Source organism: Phyllostomus discolor, chromosome 13 (genome assembly GCF_004126475.2).
Source record: "Phyllostomus discolor isolate MPI-MPIP mPhyDis1 chromosome 13, mPhyDis1.pri.v3, whole genome shotgun sequence".
NCBI lineage: Eukaryota > Metazoa > Chordata > Mammalia > Chiroptera > Phyllostomidae > Phyllostomus > Phyllostomus discolor.
In genome coordinates, this window is record NC_040915.2 from 54,145,461 (window position 1) to 54,165,878 (window position 20,418).

At 53.6% G+C, this 20,418-nt stretch overlaps 1 protein-coding gene across 3 annotated transcripts in view; it reads left to right on the plus strand.

Annotated features, from left to right (window-relative positions):
* Nucleotides 1-3,374: 3,374 nt before the first annotated feature.
* The window catches only part of SEZ6L (seizure related 6 homolog like), a 165,278-nt gene continuing 148,234 nt past the window's right edge, over nt 3,375-20,418 (plus strand). For all 3 annotated transcript variants that reach the window (XM_028528061.2, XM_036014924.1, XM_036014925.1), the window contains exon 1: nt 3,375-3,678. In XM_028528061.2, the coding sequence (XP_028383862.1) occupies nt 3,585-3,678 (94 nt within the window). In that variant the 5' untranslated portion in view covers nt 3,375-3,584. The remainder of the gene's footprint in view (nt 3,679-20,418) is intronic.

Sequence of the window (20,418 nt, forward strand, 5' to 3'; positions counted from 1 at the left end):
TCCCATTAGACCCCGCGTGTTTGTCCCCGTCCTCCAGCCCCCCGTGCGTTTCCAACAGCGCACGGGTTTTCTCCTCGACCGGCCAGGCCAGCCTCTGCAGAATGCAAATCCATCATGCAGGCTCACTTTGTGTTCTGTAAACTTTCCATTTGAAAGTAAAGGCATTGTCTCCCTGTCAGATTCAGGTGTTTCTCAAGAGCCAGGGCAGGTGGTAGAGATAGATCGCGCATCTCCAAGGAAACCAAAGAAGCCTAATTACTTCTGTCCAGGTGATGTGAGTGCAGCGGACAGGGGCGGCCATGTCAAAGTTGATCGTTCCCTCGTTAGCACCTGGCCAGAGCGACATCACGGCCTCGGGCTTCCTGCACAGGACTCCGTGGGCCAGGCGGGCCTGCAAGTTCTGAAGGGCAGGCTGCAAACACCATGGCGAGGTGCTGTTTCCGTGCTCTGCCTGCCCTTCAAAGACCCCGGGTGGAATCCTCCTGGGCTGTCCTGTTGCTGGGACAGTTTAAAGAAAAAACCAAAAAGTCTGTCCTTCTCTTTTAAGATGTCTCCTTTTGGATTTCATTTTTACTCCAAGACAAAAGATTCCCCCCCGCTCTTTTTCCCCCAGTGATATAAACCTTCCCGGCACCCGATGCTCCTGGGAGAGAACTGGGGTGCTGGCTTGGGTGGGGCAGGAGTGTGGATCAAATAGAAACTTCCAGCATTGTAGGCTGACGGATGAAGAGCATAATTCCTGAGTACAGACTTCCTGGGGAGCTCAAGATCAGGCCCTGGCTAATTATGATCTGCGGAGACAGAGGACGGCATAAGGGATACACAATGACAATGGCCACCGTTTAGTGCAGCCTGGCACCCAGAACGCGCTCTGCCCCAGCTCGTCACCTGGTTACCCCTGTCTCACCTTTCCCTTCTCTGTTTAAACATCTCCTAGTCTGAGATGCCATCTCTGGTCATTCATAAACAGCCTGCCTCTTTTACTCTCAAAGCATCCTAAAGCTCTCTGAAATTCTTATTTGCTACAGAGTTCACTGTGTATCTCTCACCTGTGCAAAGGAAGTTCCAGAGAGCAAGGACTTCATCTTGTTCACTTGTGTGTCCCCAGTGCCCAGAACAGTGCCTGGCACGGGACAGGTGCCCCCCAAAATATTTGTGGAAAGGATGGATGAATAGATGGGTAGATGGATAGATGTTTGGATGGATGGACAAACGGATGGAGTTTACTATATGCTATGGACACTATCCTACATGCATATAATAATTGTCTTCTTTAATCTAAATGACAGCCTCTCATTAAGACAGTTTCAGAGAGGTTAAGTCAGTTGTTCAAGGTCACACAGCTATTTGGAGAGAAACAATTCAAATTCAAGTCTGGCAGGTTTCAAAGTCTGCCTTTAATCATTGTGCTAGACTGCATCCCTGATGTGGAACATTAATCTCGGGAAGGATTTGGGCACTCGTGTTGCCAGACTTCGCTGGACTTTCAGGTCTAGAGAGCAAGAGATACAGTCTGCTGCATGCACAGCACCTGGCACAGAGTTTGGCACCCAGTGGCCATGTGATAAATAGTAGCTGCTCAAACAATATTTGTAGATTGGTTGGATAGAAGAATGAGTAGGTAGGTGGGTAGGTTAGTGGATGGATGGGTGGATGGGTGGATGGGTGGATGGGTGGATGGGTGGATGTGTGGATGGATGGAGGGAGGGAGGAAGGGAGGGATGGATAAGAAAAAAGCCCAACAGACCTGGTGATAGCCCAGCAGCATAAGAGGGATCACACGCACAAGCCCCAACCAGGGACCAGACCACAACCCAGTCATGTGCCCTGACCGGGAATAGAACCAGTGACCTTTCACTTCATGGGACAATGGTCAACCACCTGAGCCACGCTGGTCAGGGCAGCCCCCTCTTTCTAAAATGCTGTTGGCCTTACTGCCAGGAATAGAAACTTCTTGGAGCCAAGCAGTGGTTTTTGACTGGGGGCTCTCTGTCCCCCAGAACCTAACGCAAGTCCGGACTTGCAGGGAGCACCCTGTGAAAGAGCATTGAGTGAATACATGGGTGAGGAGGCTGTGGGTGGGGGTGAGGAGATCTTTCCATCCTCTGGTCCAAGGTGCTTCCTCTCCTCCCTGTCCTCCTGCACCCCACCTCACCTCCCCCGCCCGGTCTTTACAAACACTCGCAGCTCCACCACTCCCAGCCTAAGACGGCTGCTGCTGCTGCACCCCGCTCTCCATCTGCTCCCTCTGCCTGCTCAGGCTGCAGTGTGTATGTGGTGTGGCAAGGTAGCTGGGGGGTGGGGAGAAAGAGGGAAGCCTTCTAATTGGGAGGAGTGGCCTGGGAAGCTGGCTGGGGTAGGGTGGGGGGCAAAGGTGCCCACACAGTCAGTCTCCAAGCCCTTCCCCTCTAGCTCTTGGCTGGTGCCTGTCCCCATCTAGCCCTTGGCTAAAGCCTGTCCCCAAGCATCTGCCTGTCTCCTTCATCTGCTGTACCCCCATGCCCGCCACCACTGCTGCCATTTGTGGAGAAAAGTTGCTGACAATCAAGCTGGGCACTGGCACTGCTGAGGAGGGTGGGCCTTGAACTCCAGCTCAGATGGGGGGAAGGGGTGTAGCAGGCAGGGGCCAGGGGCCCAGAGGAGAGGAAGCCTTGGCGGCCTCCGGTGCCCTGTGGTTAGCAGGGATGTGAAAGATGGCTCTCAGATTGAAACATGGATACACTCTCACTCACAGTGTCTGGCCGGGCTTCTGAGAGGTGAGCAGCCCTCAGCTTCTGGATGCACAATCTTGTGGCCATTTGTATCGTTCTAGGGAGATCGACAGTCCTTGTGCGATCCACAGAGTTTGAGATTTTCTAGGTTATGGGGACTCGCTTCAGCAACACGGGAAAGCTGGCGGGGAAGACGGCAGGGAAGGGGCCCGAAAGGGCCTGGGGAGGCTGAAATGCAGCGGCGAGAGCTGGACTTGGGTCCGTCCGGAAGGCTGGACAGTGGTCAGCTCTAGGCCGCTCACAGGCTGAAGGATGCGCTGGGCGTTGAGGCCTTCATCTCACCGTCTGCAAAATGGTCCGGACGCTCTCCAGCCTCGCCTCACCAGCGCGGGGCTTCCGTGAGCATCCGCTCAGCAGCCGCGCTCGGCCCCCAGAACGCAGGGGAAATTAGCGTTAAACTTTGCGGGGCCAGCGGGCCCGCGGCCAGAGGCGGAGGCGGGCACCCAGGGCGGCGGCCCCTCTCTCTCTCTCTCTCTCTCTCTCTCTCTCGTTGCCCGCCAGCCCCCTCCCTCCCTGCGCTCGCTCGGTCCCAGCCCCCTCCCTCCTCCCGCTAGCTCCCCGCTCGTTCGTTCGCTCGCTCGCCGGCTCCTCCTCACTCGCCCGCCCGCGCCCAGCGCAGCTCGGCCGGAACGATCGCGGGGCTGAGCACGCGTCCGCCCGGGGGCTCCGGCGGCTGCCCCGGCCCACAGCCCCCTCCCTTGCTCCCGCCTTCCCCGCCTCGCTCGCAGCCTCCCTCCCTCCCTCCCTTCCTGCCCGGCTCCCGCGCTGTCCGCCCGCCCTGCAGCCCGCGGCTCCGCACCCCCGGCAGCCACGATGCCAGCGGCCCGGCCGCCCGCGGCGGGACTCAGCGGGATCTCCCTGCTCCTGGCTCTGCTCCTCGCGAGCCCCGCGGCTGCTCTGCAGGGAGGTAAGCCCCAGGAGGGGTGGGGCTGGGGAGGGGGCAAAGTTGTGGTGAGTACCGGGCGGCTGGGGGTCCCGGCTGCCCCGGGCCACTCACGCACTACCCACGACCCGCCGGGATGAGCAGCGGGGGGCAGCTGCCTGAATTCGGGGCACGGAACCGCGTCCCCTTGGCCCGGCCGACGGGAGCGTGGAGGTGGGTTGTGTCTGCAGGACTCCGGCGCTCCCCCGCTCCGGGTGCCGGCTCCGGGCTTCCGGGCTGTGGGGCTGACTCGCCTTTGCAGCCCCAGAGAACCTCCTCGGAGCAGGGCAGCCTCCCAGCCCCAGGTTCCCGGAGCTCCCCGCAACTGCACCCGGGGCTGGGTGCCAGACAGTTCTCGCCCTTTCTGGGAGAGGGTGAGGAGGGGCAGCAGGTCCGCCCCGAAACTGAGGACCGGACTCCAGCCGCGCGTCTGGGGGGCAGCGCAGCGCAGCTCCCTCCCGCCCTAGGGCCTCTTGCCTTCTGTGGGTTCGGGTCGCCCCCGGGACCCGGTTTTAGGACGGATCTCAGCCAAGTGTCTGGAAGCCCGACTTGGGTGTGGCTTTTGCCTAGAGGCCATTTGAGGGGGCTCGGGCTTCTCAGAACTGGTTGCGGGGAGGGTCGGCGGTGGGGACGGGGGACGTTAGGTCAGAGTGGAGAGCCTGGGCGAGCTCCCCACTTCTTGCTCCCCCTGACCGACTAGCGTCTTTAAACACTGGTAAGAATTGTGTGTTGGGAGGGGGTGCTAGTTTCACCCACCACGTGCTTGGCGGTCCGGAAGGGGGATCCACATTCAGTGGAGGATAGTGGCGGCTTCTTCCCAGACCTGGCACAGGACCCTCTCCTCCACCCCGCTGAGGTACCCCAGAAAATATCGGGGAGGGGCGTCGAGATGGAGAGATGAGCGCCTAATTCATCCTGAGCTAAACCCATGAGCTTGGAGGGTTTGATCGGGTCACTAGGAGACTCAGGAGTAGGGGACAACGCTGGCAGACCACCCGGTCTCCCCTTCCGAAGGGTCCGACTCCCTGTGTCAGAGAAGTGCTCCTCACGTGGGGCAAAGCGGGCGGTGGCAGGGGCTGCCCAGGCTGAGGACAGGCGGAGAGCGCGCCGCGCTCTGCCTCGTCTCCCGTTTGGACCGCCTTGACCCGGAGTTGGGGGACAGGTGGTGCCCCCTCTCCCTGGGCAGGTCCGGCCCCCTGGCGCGCGCACCTGCTTTCAGCACCAAAGGCCACGGACAGCTCCCGGCTCCCTGGGAAGGCCCCGGCTCTGGGTCCCTCTCTCTCTCTTCAACTCTTCCCCAAGGCCTGGAGTGCCCTCCACAGCATAAATCAGGCATTTTATCCCCCACCCCCTTCTCTTCAAACGTGGAGGCCGGAATGCAGAGTGAAGAAAAGAATTCACCACCTTTTGTTCAACAGAGTGTATCATTAGAGCACCCCGACCCCCAACTTATGAGACAGTCATATCCACAGTTTACACAAGGTCCGGACAGTTTCCCTGGGAAAGACGAGAGTAGTGAATTGGCTTGAATAAGTCGTTCCCACCGCAGCATGCCCTTCCTTAATTAGCTGTCTCTTCCCAACCACGGCCCAGTGGCCTTGAACAGAGTCCACACCCCCCTCCCACCTCGCTCCCCCCCCTTTTGAATCCGTGTTGTGACTGACACACCCTGAAAGCACCTAAAGCTAGCCAGTGGCTTGCTGGCTTTTTTTTCTAAAGCAATTCTGTGTCCGAGGACCCCACTCTCCAAAACACCACCCTTCAGGAAACATGTCTGCATGGCCCACACTGGTTTGGCATCCATGAAAAGGATCTCACTATCCCGTCACTGGCCTCAAACACAAAATGTGTGTGTGCTCATTTTTAAGACAGTTTATGTTGTTTCTCCAACTCTGCTCTACGGCCACCAAGCATCTTTCTTAATAAACTTCAGGCCACCACCACATTGGAGTCAACTCGTGCACTGCTTCCGAGGGTGCGTTAATAACCATGTTGTTCTGCCTCTGAGGCTCTGAGTCATCAGGAGGGAGCGAGGGCGGCCAGTGAGCATTGCCAGTTCTGACAGTGCATTTGGAAGCAACTGACCTTCCACAGTAATTCTATTTTTACCGTGGGGCCCAGTTCCACTGGTGTCAGATGGAGAGCCATCCTTCGGATTCTTTCCCGGAAGCTAGCCCTCCCGTTCGCCGCCCGTGCAGTAAGGGAATTTGTAAATACTTGAAAGGGACTTGTTGCTACATTCTCATGCAGGTCACGTGACTCCCCGGGCCATTTTGCTGTAAGGCATGAATAAGTATAAAGTGTAACTTGTTTTTGAAGAGGCTTCTTATTGTCTGAGATATGCACATGGGGAATAATTGCAACTGCGTGCTAAGACTGCAGAGCCTGCGTGTAATTTCTTTTCTTTTTCTCTTGAATTAATAAAGCAAATTGAATAGCGCGCATATTTGCTGTTTCCTCCCGTCTCTAATGTGCACTGTTGTTAGATTCACTTAAAGACCAGTTTCATTAGGGATTGGCATTCTTTTCCGCGGTGCTTTGGCTGCCCCTGCCGGGGACCACCTTACATCTAAGCTTCAGGGATTCTCCTTGTGTTCGCATGGCTAGGTTAAACATCAGAAAAATAACGTATTCCTTCCCTCTCTCTTCCAAGGCACGAGGATGTGACTACTTGATCAGAGTGGCTTGTTTTCTGGCTTTGCTCACAAGTTCATCCCTGCTATTTGAAAAGCTCCTCAAAAGGGCTCCATGTGCGGGTCCTCATATCTGGTTCACGATTTCTGCAACACGCCAGTAGTGCAGTCCTCCACTAGGGGCGCTCAAAGCTATCTTTGGTGAGGGCGGGCAGAAGAGGTGAACTCTGACCTCCGGAGCCACCGGGCGTGTGTGCAATGCCCTAGGTGAGCAGAACAGAGCTCTGACAGCTTGGAGGTGGCCCCGCCGTTGCGTCCACCCTCCCTCTCTCTGCTCAACACAACCAGCTCCTATTTCTCTGAGAGAAATTACGGATGATAGGACGCTTGCAGTGAAAAAGAGGAAGGAGAGGTGGAGGGCGGGCAGGAGGACGCGCCGAGAAAGGCATCGTTGGAATACAGAGTTCAACGGCCCTTTTTCTACTGGTGTGTGTTTCCTTCATGGAGCCAAACTCCTAAACCCCAGAGAGGACTTACAAGGCTGTTCCAGGGAGCTTGGCTGAGCTGGCCACTAGAATTGGACTTATAGGGTTCTGGTGCAGACGGTCAAGGTTTCGGAATCGGCATGGTCTGAGCCTGGGTCCAGCTCCCCTGTTTCTGAGTGTGGGGTGTTTGGCGAGACTACATCCTCTGAGCTTACAGGTCACCACCTGTGGCACGGGGGTGGGGGTGAGTGGGGGTCCCGGCCTGGAGGGAAGGTTGTGATGATTACCTGATGCTTCCTTGCAAGGTGCCTGGCACGTTGCAGATGCTCGAGTATCATTTACTCCCATTGGGCCCCTGCTTTTCAAAGAACAAATCTCCCCTCTTCATAGGTGCCAGGGAAGGAGATCCCCGAAATTAGTGTGAACCAGATGTTGCCATGGACATCTGGATGATTTAAGCCAAAGTAGAAGGGGAGGCGGTGGGGTGAGTGAGCAGCTCCAGCCCCCTCTGCTGCCTGTGGCCAGTGAGAAGTTTTCATTGCCTGGTGCAGACTCTTCCTTTCCAAACCCTCACCCTGTATCTCTTTGAGCCTCACTGTTACCATCAGGAGGCAGAGGTCACGGTACTAGAGATGGAGGATGGAAGGTTAGTGGTTGGAAAGAAGATGTAAGCAAAGAGACTTCTGGAAAAAAACATCTACTCTTCATTCATTCATTTAACCTCGGCTGAGCAGGCCACAGGCCCCGTGTGGGGTGTTGGGGACACAGAGTAATATAACAAGGTCCGTGTCACAGTCACGGCAGCCTAGCAAGAGAGGGCTGCAGGTGAGCCACCAGTGTCCATGCTGCGTGATCCGTGCTTGGGAAGCAGATGACAGAGTGCCGTGGGGTCCCACGGGTGGGTGTGTTCAGTTCCGGCCAGAGGTGGTCAGTGAAGGCAGGACTCCCTGAGTGGGTAGCATTTGGGCCGGCCCTGAGGGAGGTGACAGGGACCAGCCGCCAGAGGGGGGATTTCCACAGCAGTGAAGATCCTGAAGAAGGCTTCACTTTCAGGACACATCGCACACCCGCAGAATCGAGAGAGGGGAGCAGGAGTGGGTGGGAGGGGACAGTAGGCAGGCACACACGGTCACACCTGAGAGAGATCTCCAGCCCTGCCCGCTCTCCTTGCGCCCCCTGGACATCGTGGGCTCGGAGCTGGAACAGAGCCCTGTGAGCCGCGGTGTCGCTGTTGTCCACTAGAGGTTGCGATGACACCGAGGGAGTCCTCTCCAGGACCGCCAGGCCCAGCGGCTGAGTACAGGCTGCAGCGAGCTGCCCTGCGTAAACACCGCTTTACTGGATTTGCATATTTGCATAATCCTCTGGTTACTGTAGCTCCTCAGAAGCAGCCCCCTGGTGCTGGGGAAGGTAGGGGATGGGGAAGAACTGGGCTGCTTTTAGGGGACCATAAAAGGACTCGGAGTTCCCAGGAGGTCAGTGGACCACGTGCCATAACTTACTGTTGCCCACTGAACCACACGGAGGTTAGGGGGACTGACCTCCCCACCCCGCTGCGGTCAAAAATCCAAACATAACTTTTAACTGCCCCCAAACTTAACCGCTAAGAGTCAACTGGTGATCGATAACATACACAGTCGATTAACACATATTTTGTTTATGTGTTATATGCTGTATTCTTCCAATAATGTTATAGAAAAGAAAACATTATTAAGAAGATAATAAGGAAGAGAAAATCCGTTTACAGTACTATACATATTTACCTTAAAAATCCACATATAGATGGACCCTCCCAGCTCAAACTTCGGGGAGGTAGGTGCCAACGTGGAAGGCTGGCCCCCCAAACACCCCCAAGTGTCTCTTCTGGGTTTGTGAGGAGAGTGACAAAATGTGGCATCAGTCTTCGCCATTTCATGGGGCCTACGCTGTGCCAGGGGGTGTCCCTATGCCCACCCTGTATTCACTCATGTGGTCCTCACCCGACCTCTCAGGCAGTGTCCCTGGACCATCCGGACGAGGGAGCAGAGCCTGAGAAAGGCGTCCCGGCCTGTAGGCTGATGGAGTCAGGACTCCAACCCAAGTGCGACTGCCGCGTCTGGACACCAGGGCACGCGCACGCAGGTGTCCCATAGTGACGGCCGGAGGGAGAGCGGGCACACGCTGGGGAATCAGGGCACTGTGACTGGACTCTGAGAGGGGAAGTGTTTTCTCCTCCGGGGCAAAGGCCAAGTGTCACAGGTCAGCTCCCTGCTCAGAAAAACCGGGCATCCCCACCTTCCACACCCACTCCAGAAGACGTCTGGGCGAAACATCCTTCTCGTCTTACTCACGCTGTTCCTTCAGCCTGTGTCATCGTCCTAAGGGGCTGTACGTGGGAAGGAGTTCAGAGAGCCCTGGACTAGATTCCCAGCGGGCTGATTTCAGCAGCGCCCTCTTGCGGGACGTGCTTCGGCTCCCTGAACCTCTTTCATCCTTGTTGCCGGGGGAAGGGTCCTGTCGCCCTGGCGAGATGCCTACGACTGACTAGTCAGTGTGTGTCAACGATGTGCGTAGCTCACAGCACACACTCAGTAAAAATGTGCCATTATTGCCACTATGACTCATTGGGTGAACGTCAAAACCCAGTCCTTAACTGTCTTTTTCTGGGAGACCATCCCTGGCCTCTTTCCTCTCTGGGTCAGTTATGTGTGACCCGCCGGGCTCTCCGTCACATTTTCTCTCCCCATTATGGGTCACTTACGCCCTGAGAATACATGAGTTACTGGTTATATGCTCCCCTCCCCCCAGACAATGAACTCTTCAGAAATCTCCATTGCATCTTAGTGATCCGCGTCTTTCTTAGCCTGTGTCTCACCCAGCCTAAGCACTCAACCCGTTTGTGAGACCATGTTAAATTGCTTTTCATCTTAAGCAAAGTTGTGAGGAGGTTTAACCAGTGTCCTAAGATGCACATTTCATGTCCAGCTCTTTCTCCGACAACTCTGTAGTCTTGGGCAGCCTGCGTGAGCCCAGGTCCTCATCTGAAAAAGGGAAATGATGATAGTGTTGCTGTGAGAAACAGCCATGAGATCAGAGAGGTGAAATCACTGAAGAATTCTACCCCAAAAAGAGAGGAGAAAGAAAAATTAGAAGATGAAGAAGGAGAGAAGTACCCTTTGAAAGAGAAAGAACACACATTTGTGCAAACACAGAGCCACAAGACGGGCCATTTAACGGGTCCTTGCGAAGTCATCTTTCTTTCCAAAGGAATGTTGGCGGCACGTATTTACCCTGTGGCTTAGCTCTTTCCAAAATAGAAACTTTCTGGGCACAACCAAGTGGTAGAATCCTCCTTCTCTTGGGTCGCTGGCAGCTGCCAACAGGGCAAATGCACAGCTGAGAACTGAGAAAGTTCAGCAAAGTGAGTAAAAGCTCAGGCTTCAGAGTCGGAACAACCTGAGTTTAAATCTGTTGCTTTCCGTTAGAGGCGTGACCTTGGCAAACCACCTCGTCTCCGGGACCTAGATCTTAAATCTTGCAGGGGCAGGGGATGGTCTGTGCTCCATCCACTCCCCGGGGCTCTTGTAAGTGGGCAGGGGAGGCATTGTTACAGACAGGCTTTGCAAAAAGAGGAAGAAAGAAAGGAAGGAAGGAAGGAAGAAAAGGGAGGGGAGGGAAAGGAAAGGAAAGGAAAGGAAAAAAGAAAAGAAAAAAAGAAAAAAGAAAAGAAATAATGTACCCTTCCTGGTGCCTGTAATATTAATCAGATTGCAGTAGTTCTTCAAGTTCTTCAAGGTCCCCGGCTGCCTTGGTCCTCTCCCTGATATTTTTATTTTGTTGAGGAAAGAGACCCAAAGACAGGAAGGCACTTACTCAAGGTCCTGTTGAAACCGAGTAGCAGAGCAAGGACTCAAGCCACTGACTCCTGGCTTCTGACTTCCATTCTAAAGTGAGCCCCCTCCTCGTTTAAGAACAATGGAATCTTTGCTTTCTTTGAGGATTTCTGCATGAAACCCAAAGAGGTGTGGCAACAAAAGCCTCAAGGGCGTCTGTCTCCATGAAAGCCGCGGCATCCGTTACCACATCGGGTGCATGCGTGACGTGGCCGTGGCAGAGTGACTACGTAAAAGGAGCTTTAGCAGAGGCCCAAGTCAAGCCATAGCTCCCTCCCCTCCTGACTGGGCACCTGAATTTCTGAGGCACCAGTGAACCAGCTTGCACCTGGGAAAGGTGCCATCCAAGCAGATGGCTCAAGTCAAGCAAGCAAGAGTAAACCATGGAGGCTGGGGGAGGTGCAGGTCCCAGGCCAGGTGCCCCTCCTGTGCTTCCTTGCTCTCACGTGGGTCAGGAGAGCGGCTGATTGAGAAACGCAGCAGGAATACAGGGTGTGACAGCCAGGGAAGGATCGCGTGAGGCGTAGACGGTGTGCTCAGGGCCAGCCTTGGGCAGGAGTGGCCGGACACCAGGGCTGACCCAGGGGCTGGAGATGAGAGCAAAGTGGGTGGTTGCAGTCTAATGCATGGGATCTGGAGCTTCAGACCAGTCTTCCAGGGGAGAGAAACGGCTGTGAGGTTCCAGGTGACAGTTTCCTCATCTGGTCTCACCCCTTGCCAGCTTGGAGGTGGACACGAGCCAAAGCTTAGCATCATACACCGGTGAGTTCAGGATGCCGAAACGGAACCTTGGTCCAGGACCAAGCACCCAGCTTGGCGAGGCAGTGCAGCTTCATAAAGAACACAGGCGCTGGAGCCAGAGAGATGCCAGTCCCAGCCTAAGTGTGTGACCTCAGACAAGCCTCTTCACTCTGAGATGATGGTGGTGGAGGGTGACGGGGATGACGGAGATGATTTCCTGTTACGGTTGGTACTCTGAGCCCATGTCCCAATTCTCAGATCACTGCTGGCTTCCAAGAGAGGAACCGTGATGCCTTTTGGTTGTGTAGAGCAAAGACCCCCTCAGAATCATAGTTCAGACATAAGAAGGCTCGCTCAAAGATACCCCAAATGTTGGGTCAAGGATGCTCCAGGGACTGGTTCCTCTCGTTGTTTCCATTTCGTGGCATCGATTGCTCCGTCATCAGTTGCTTCTGGCTGCCTCGCCACTGCCAGCCTTCGGCTCACTCACCCTGAATCCCCCTCATCACCCACAGGTGGGCTGTCCCGCTTCTCCAGCGCAAACTCTGCACGTGGGCGGCCTAACACGGGAGCCATGAGTCACAGGTGGCTATTCCGTTTTAAATCTGAATTCATTAAAATTAAATGAAATTAGAATTAGAGTTGTTCGGTCCCACTAACCACATTTCAAGTACTCAGTTGCCACGCAGGGGGCAGCCCAGAAAAAGCACATTTCCCTATGGACAGGAAGTCCTCTCGAGCAGCACTGCAGTGCGACACGCCTCCCGACACGCCTCCCGACGCGCGACGTCTTCCTCGTTCACATTCCTGGGGGGTCTGTTCCGCTCAGGTAACAGGTTGGCTGTTCGTGCTGAGTCCGATCATCTGCGTGGTGCGCGTGCCACGGGGCGCAGTAGGGGCCACTCAGGTCTGTGCTCTGGGTGAGTAATCACCGCTAATGACATTTCACACGCTTGCTCTGCCGGCCTCGGTCGTTGCTTGCTCAACCCTTTTAATTTGCTAGGAGGTGGCTCCGGAACCCTTTTGCCGGTCCATCCATATTCATCAGGGCGCCTCACTGATAAACACAACCAGGAGAGCTGAGAGGAATCACAATGTGTCGTGACTGTGGGTTTTGTCCGCCTTCCACACAGCGCAGTGAGATGCCTGGGGTCAGGGGTTGACTCTTATTTCCTCTCTGTTCTCAGCGGTTTTGTTGAATGGACGAGTGAATGAACGAATGAAGGGAATGCATTCTTTGGCCATGTATGACTCAAATTTGAGGGAGGGGCACAAGACACAAAAGCATTTCCAGAAACTGCATAGTCTTTACATCATTTGGGTTAACTTGACTTAGGAGAAAATAACTTATGGTAAGGGTATGTGAGAGGGGTTGCCCTAAACTGGTATATTTAGTAGTAAAAAGGGATCCATCCTCTGTGAAAATCAGGAAGGAAAGAGGGAAGAGAAGTTTCGAGACAGGGTCCCAGGAGCCCTCCCCCCGCTGTGAATGGTCCATCTGGGAGAACAATGCGTTTAGGGGCAATGGTGGGGATCGGTGGGGGAACTGGATGTGCATTTTCACACCCACAGTTCCGGTGTGATTTTAGTCACACAGCTATTGTGTAACATTGTGGTTTCTCGAAGCTTTATTATTATGGAGACTGGGGAGGAGGTGTTTGAAAGAATGTGATTGGGAGTCCACTTGCTGAGCGGAATGAGGCAGGCCCGATGGCGGGTCCCAGCCGAGCTGTCGGTGTGCTGTGTCGTGCTCGCAGAAGTCCCCTAGCCAGCTCGAGCCTCAGCTTCCCCGTGCACAAGGAGAAGCCCATGCTCCCTCTGCCTGGCTGCACGGGGTGGGTGGCAAGGATGCAATGCACAGGCCGCCTCCCTGCACAGCTCCAGGAGGAGCCATGTTTACACGGCAGGGTGTGTGAGCGGCTGCCCCAGAAGGTAAGCAGTGTACAACCTATGCGGCCCTCTGTGGCAGCCCTGGATGGGGAAGTGTCCCCCGCCCCCACACACTCAACTGTGAGGTGATTAACAAAGCGGGGGGAGGGAGCACCTTCGACTGCTCATTCCCCGAAGTCGCCTGATCAAGCCTCCACCTCTGCACCCCCCTCTAAAGTAGGTTTACCAAGTTGTAAAGTTAATTTGGGCCAATCACCTCGGAAATTAATGCAAAAAAAAAAAATCAGGTCTCGTTTTCCAGGGCTTCAGGAAGGGAAATTTGCCTAATTTATGGCATAAATAAAAAATGATATGTTGAGTCTAATTTGCATACTTTTACTTCCATGGGGGTAAAAACACAACATTTTCTTGTTGCCTCTGCTTCTAAGGCAAGTCTCAGATCTCTTTTGTTAATCCAAATATGTACGTTTAAGCAAGTCCCTTAACCCCGCTAGGCCTCGATGCTCTCAGCTGTGACGTGAGAATGATGAATGGCCCCCCGTCACAGGACTGTAGTCAGGAGCCACGGGCTGACCTCGCGAAACTCACGGCATGGTGGGTGGGGCAGAGTAGGAGCTCCGTAATGACAGGAACGTACATAACATGATCAAATACATCATCATCATTCATTCAGCATGTGTCTAGCCCTACACTGGCTGTCATTGGCGAGTCTGAAGGGTGTGATATCACCACGCACCCAGCCCAGGACCCAGCCGCAGCCCAGCGCATTGCAGGTATCCAGTCCTGGGATGCACGAACAAAGGGCTTGTCGTCACCACGCAGCCCTTTCCCGCAGACGCAGGTATGAGAGGCCTTTCTCCCCTTCTAGGCTCTGACGCCCTCCCAGGGGGGGGGGGGGGGGGGGGGGTGGCGTATGTCTTACTTGGCTCTCAACCCCCGCCGCTCAACAAACAGTACATCTAACAGGAGCTCAGTAAATGCGGAGCGGTTGAATAAATGAATGCTGAAATGTAATTATTATTAATCCGTGTGCAGGAAATGCTTGTTCATAACGTGCCTGGTTGTCTTCCTCACAGACGAAGAACTCCTCACGTCTGTGTCCCCAACATGTGGCTCAGAGCACGGCAGTCGGCAGGTGCTCCTTGGCATAGGGCCATGGCCGAGAGCCCAGAACTCAGAGTCCCAGAGACCTGACTCCGACTCCCAGCTTTGCCCCTTACAGGCTGCCTAACGTGGGCAACTTGCATGTGCTTTCCGGGAAAAGGATGGGCAGGGAAGATGCCTGTACTTTCCTCATCTGGTCGATAGGAGACGCCAACAAGGAAGTTTCCACCAAGAGCTTAGCCCCATACCTGACACACATTAGATCCTCAATGTAGATATTACTACGAATGAATGAATGAGTGACCTTTCCCAAGGGTCTTGAGAGAGGAAGAGGGACTTGGTGTACAGGAACGAGCTGGAACAGAATTCACAACTACGGGAGCCCCACAGCTTCACATGTTCTGTGGGAGTCTGGGGAGGAGCACTGATGTTACAGCAGCCACATCTAGAAGCTGCTTCCCAAGTTAAGGTATTTTATTATCTTGGTTGGTCAAATGGAGGTTCCAAGAAAAAGGCAGGGATTTGGATGGGTGAGTCCATCCGTCACTGGCTGGTGTTTTAAGCCCCAGGTTCATCTCGGATCAGCCACAGAACCCTGGATGGGGAGCCGGGTGGGCGTGGCCTGGTCTTCCAGGGAGCCCTCTCGCTGTCAGCGGCTTCTAGAAGACAATGTGTGTTTATCTGTCTCTCTCCCGTGCTCCTTCCTGCTCCCAAAGACAGTAGACAGCTGGAAAGGCTGAGACGGAAACAAATGCCTATAATGCTCGAGAATCTCTGCGTGGCTTCATTTACAGAATCTCGCTTAATCTATGAGCAGGACTACAAAGGTGACTATTATAGTCATTTGATCATAGATAACGAAGTCGAGGCTCAGATGGCTAAACAGTCGAGGCTCAGATGGCTTAGGATCATTCATTCATTCATTCATTCAAGAGTTCATTTTTCTTCCTTCGAGAACTTCTACTTTACTTAAGGCACTTGGTAGGAGCTAGAGATAACAGAGAAGAATAAAATGTATCCTTGCTCTCAAAGAGTTTAACATCTAACTTTTCTTCAAACTCAGGTGTGACTCAAAAATGCAAATTCTCTCTCCCTCTCCCTCCCTTCCCCACTGTTCTCCTCCTTCCTCTACCCGCCCCCACCGCGCCCCCTCGCAGGGGGCACCTCTCTCCCCGCGCCCAGGGCTGTGTGTGGTGAGTGCCCAGGGCCGCTGCCTATAGTCCGGGCTGATGCCTACACGCAGCAAACTGGTTTGGTCTTACCCACCCTCATTTCTGCGGGGGGAAAAAGTGACAGTCTTCAAATAGGCCTAACAGATAGATCACTTAAAGAGAACCTTCAATGACCACCTCCGACTTCACAGGGACAGACAAGGGACACCAGCAGCGCCTGCTGAGAGCAGTGCGACTGACTGTACTTGTGGCCACCGAGTGTGGGTGCCTCCTCCTCTTTGGCCCCTGGGAAAACGCACCCGGAGCAGCACGTGGAGGGTTATGTAGAAGCACCTGAATGTGTGTGTATGGACGTGATTCATCTGCCCCCTAGTCCCACAAAGCAAAACCTTGGACAATCAGTTAACGAGGTTTGGCCCAAAACCAATGAATTCTTTCGGGTCCTGGGGTGGTTTTACTCAAGTAGTCACGAGAACCGAACTGCGCAGCCTGTGACAGAGGACACCCATTACCGCGTCAGATTGCCGCAAACGACTCCGAGGGGCTGGGGATATGGAAAATTCGTCCTGTTTTTCAGATGCGGAAACTGAGGGTCAGAGGGGTTTTGCGATGAAACGGTCCCTTGGCCTTGACTTTTCCTGCCATTGGCACTTTCTGAAGTTATTTATTTTGTGGTATCCCCCTCAATCTGGACCCATATCCTTTGAATTCTCACAGAATGGCACCACGCCATCTACACTGGTCTGTAACTTGCTCTTCTCCTTCTTCGGCCTTTTTTTCTGTGATTGGAACGCCGTCTCAGAATTTTCCCAGTTAGGCTCTCTTCCCTGGCCCTCTCTCCCTCCCCAGTCTCCAACACCTGGTACCCCTCTGGGGTCCCTTCCCAAAAGCCACTCCTCGCTCCTGTCCCTGGTGTCGGTTCTGTGGGCCTAGGCCGGCTCCCCTGCTATGGTAACGAGGCTGAGCTAATCTTTGTTTTTGTTTATGCAAGTCTTTCCCCGCAGCTCGGGAAATGGACTAATTCAACCACAGGCAGCAAATATTTAATGAGTGTCTACGGGCAGGCTGTGCTGTGGGCCCAGGAACAGACACCAGCAGGGCCAGCCCTCAAGGAACTTACACTCTCGGTGATCTTCCATCCGTTCCCCCATTCAGCTCACTCATTCACTCAACAAATACTCATTAATAAGCCATGTGCTGGGCTGGGCGTTTGCCCACAGCGTGCTGATCACTCAGTATTTGCATAATGGGGTGGGAAGAGCAGCCCACCCTTGTAAGGAGAGAGGGAGAGAAAAGGTGAAGCTTGTTAATCTGAGAGTAAACAATTGAAAGAGTTTCCTCGGAACTTCAGATGTTCTTGGAGGAGTGGAGAAGAGAGCTGGAGGGCTCTGAGAGCTGCACCGACCTCAGAGAGCGTAGGCTGAGTGCGGATTGCTCACACCACCCCGGGGGCTCCGCCAGGTCCAAGCACCTCGGTCTGACCTCGTATGACTCCTTGGTGTGGACTAGCAGAGAGATCATCTGACCGAGAGTCCTGCATGGCACAGCTGTCGAAGGTGTGCTGTGTGACCTTGGGCCCATCTCTGCCCCTCTCTGGGTCTTAGCTTTTCCCTCTCCACGTGCAGTGGCTTGTGCTGAATCAGTAGTTTCCAAAATGAACTGTGAGTGAAAATCCCACGGGGAACTTTTAAAAACACAGACACTCAGGGGCCATCTCTGCCTACAGCCTAGGGAGCTCCAGACATGCCTAGCAGGGATTTGTGATGCATCACTGAACTGTGCCTGGGCTGTTTGACCCCTAAACCGTTATCTTTTATGATTCCTTTGCTCCTGATAATTATGTTTACCTGACAACACATGCAGGCAGATGTTGAGCCCTTTGCTCACATTATCTCATTTAAGCCACATGCATAAGAGTCCTGTGGGATGCGGACAATTATTCCCATTTTACAGCAGTAGCCACTGAGGCTTGGAGATATTCAATGACTTGCTCAAGGACACACAGCTCTGGTAAGACCCAGAGCTGTGATTTGCGAGTCTCACTTGAAAAGAATTCACCACCTCCCTGTGTATGGGTGGGGGTGGAAGCCTACTCACCGTGTTCCCTACTTGGGGACAATCCGGGTCTCCCAGCACCTCTTGTCCTTGGAAATCTAATTAACTCGCCCCGCTCCCAAAATTATAAGAGAAAAGTTTATTTAGAAAGTCACAGAGTAGAAAAGGTGAGCCAGCCGGGCTGCGCGGGCCCAGGAAACGAGTTATGGAGGCAAAAGGAGGGCCCTGGAAGCTTAGGGGAAAGGCAGAGAAAATGTGTCTGGGGGAAGGCTAGGGGGAAAGAGTTGGGCACAAGAGAGAGAGAGAGAGAGAGAGAGAGAGAGGGAGAGAGAGAGAGGGAGGGAGAGGAAGAGAGGGAGAGAGAGAGAGAAATCCACCCCATGAAGTGTGAAATGGATCACATGCAGTTTTCTGTGAACTGGGCAGGGGTTGGCCAGGTACCAAGACCCGCACCCCCACTCCCCGACATGACGGATGGCTGCCATCAGCCCTCTGCTCTGCTCCTATGCAGGCAAAGCACAGGCTGACCCAGGGACGTGTTAGCACTCTGGTTCCAACTCTCAGCTTGGCCGAGGATAGGTCGCCAGAGCTTGGGGCACGTGAAGACCTAACAACCAGCCTTTGTGGCGAGAGTATCAAGAAAAGAGAAGAGAGTGGGCAGAATGAAGTCAGTCAACAGGTGGTTGAGCCAGATCCCTTAGGGCAGGGAGGCTGCCGGAAGGTGCTGAGTTTATGCTCAGGTGCTTAGAAGCCACAGTAAGCTGGGAAGTGGCTGGTTCTGGTTTGATGACAATGACTGTAAAGTAGACGGACATTATTTAGGAGGCTCTGGCAGACAGGACTGAAGGAGTTAATCCCCTCCCCTCACCTGCCTCCTGCCTCCCAGCTAGTGTCTGGAACCACTGAGTTCCAGTCGGCCCAGCCCCCCACCCCCGGCACAGCCTCCTCCCAACTGCACGGAAGGGGGGTCTGTGCTGTGAGCCTGCTCAGAAGTCCACAGTACTCTCGTCCCTTGACCCCTGGGCTATTTTTAAAACCTCCAACTTCTCCACTGACTTGCTTCCTCAAACCTGGCCCAGTGCTTTGAAAGGCTTTCTTTGTCCTTTCTGCCAGGCTAGAACACAGAGGAAGCAGCGGAGAGGAGAGGTAAAGAATATAAATTTGGACAAACGATGATTAAATCCACCCTTCCCCTCCTCCCAAACCCTGATCAGACTGTACCAAATGGATCTTATATATATTACTACTGACTCTCAGTTTAATGTAGGCCTGACATTGCTGGGTAAATTAAATGACATTTATAATACGGCTTAACTATAAAAATGTGCTTGGGGCAGAAATTAGAGACACCAAGCCTTCTCCAGCAACAGACAGCTTTATAAATGCATGAGCAACCTGAACCAATTTGGAGGCCCTGCCGCGTTGATTTAGAGCAGGGGAAGTGGGGCTGATCCCAAAGGAGAAGAAACAATTATCCGGGTGAGAAAGACTGAAAAATTCTGGTTCTTATCATGAACCTGCCTTGGACTCAGAAGCATCATGTAGAGAAGAAGGCTGGCTCGTGAGTAAGAGCTGGGACCCTGGCTCCCCTGCATAGCCCCTAAACCCCACACGCTCTCCTTCCAGGCAGCTTTCCCGGCCTCTCTAAGCTGGGTTGGGAACATTGCGTTGGAGCACTCAGATTCACTTTGTTTCAGTTAGCTATTGCTGCATAACAAACCACCCCCAAAACTGAGTGGCTTAAAATAATAACCATCTGTTCATTATTTCACATGATGCTGTGATTTGTCTGGGTTCAGCCTGGAGTTTCCTCTGGTCCCTGTGGTGTGGAACTGGGTGGGAAGGGCCAAGGGCCTCACCTGTATGTGTAGCAGCTGGAGCTGCTTATCACCTGAGCGTCTCAGTTTTCCCTCCCATGGCCTGTCCATGGGACTTGGGCCTCTGCCAGCCTGACAGCTGGATTCTTGGAGGGAGTTTTCCAAGAACCAAGGCAAAAGCTGAAAGTCTTTTAAAGGCCAGCTTCGGAGGTTGCACATTGTGTGGCATTGGTCAAAATTCATCACGGGGCCAGCTCTGATTTAAGGGGAGAGAAAACAGACCCTGCTGTGGATGGGGAGCAGGGGAGCGGCCGAGTCTTGGCAGCCACTGTGCTCCACCTCCCTCTCGTACTGACGCAGGATCTAGAACGAATTGTGCCATTATCATGCGCTTTGCAGCTGCCGTGGTGGGCACTCACCACTCTGTACTCAGTTGTTGGCTTACGCCTGTGTCTCCTTCTGCAAAGGGACCCGTGTCTAATTCATTTCAGGTGAAAGGAGGGGTTATTGGCTCAGGTTCGATAAAGAGGCCACAGTCTGTGTGGTCATTCCTAACCCAGGAAATTCTTGTGAAATACTGGAGACACCTAAGGCCCAACATTATCTTCTTCTATGATGGCAGCAGGAATCGTAATAGCAGTAGTCACGATGCTAATCCACAGTAGTATTAACAACAGTGTAATTCCTGCTGCTCTGGCACTAAAAACTATGCTACTCCCTTACACGTAAGCAGCGTCTGGCCATTATAAAGCATTTTCACTTCACCAGATCTTACTATTATCTGACAATCTTGTGAAAGGCTCCAGGAGGACTTTCGCTATAATGTCAAGTCTGTAAATGAGGACACTAAGCCTGAGAAGAGATTTTTTAAAAACTTACCATTGGCCAATTGATATGGATGCCATTTATTGAAGACCTACTATGTGTCTGGCAGTTTACATCAATGATTTAATTTC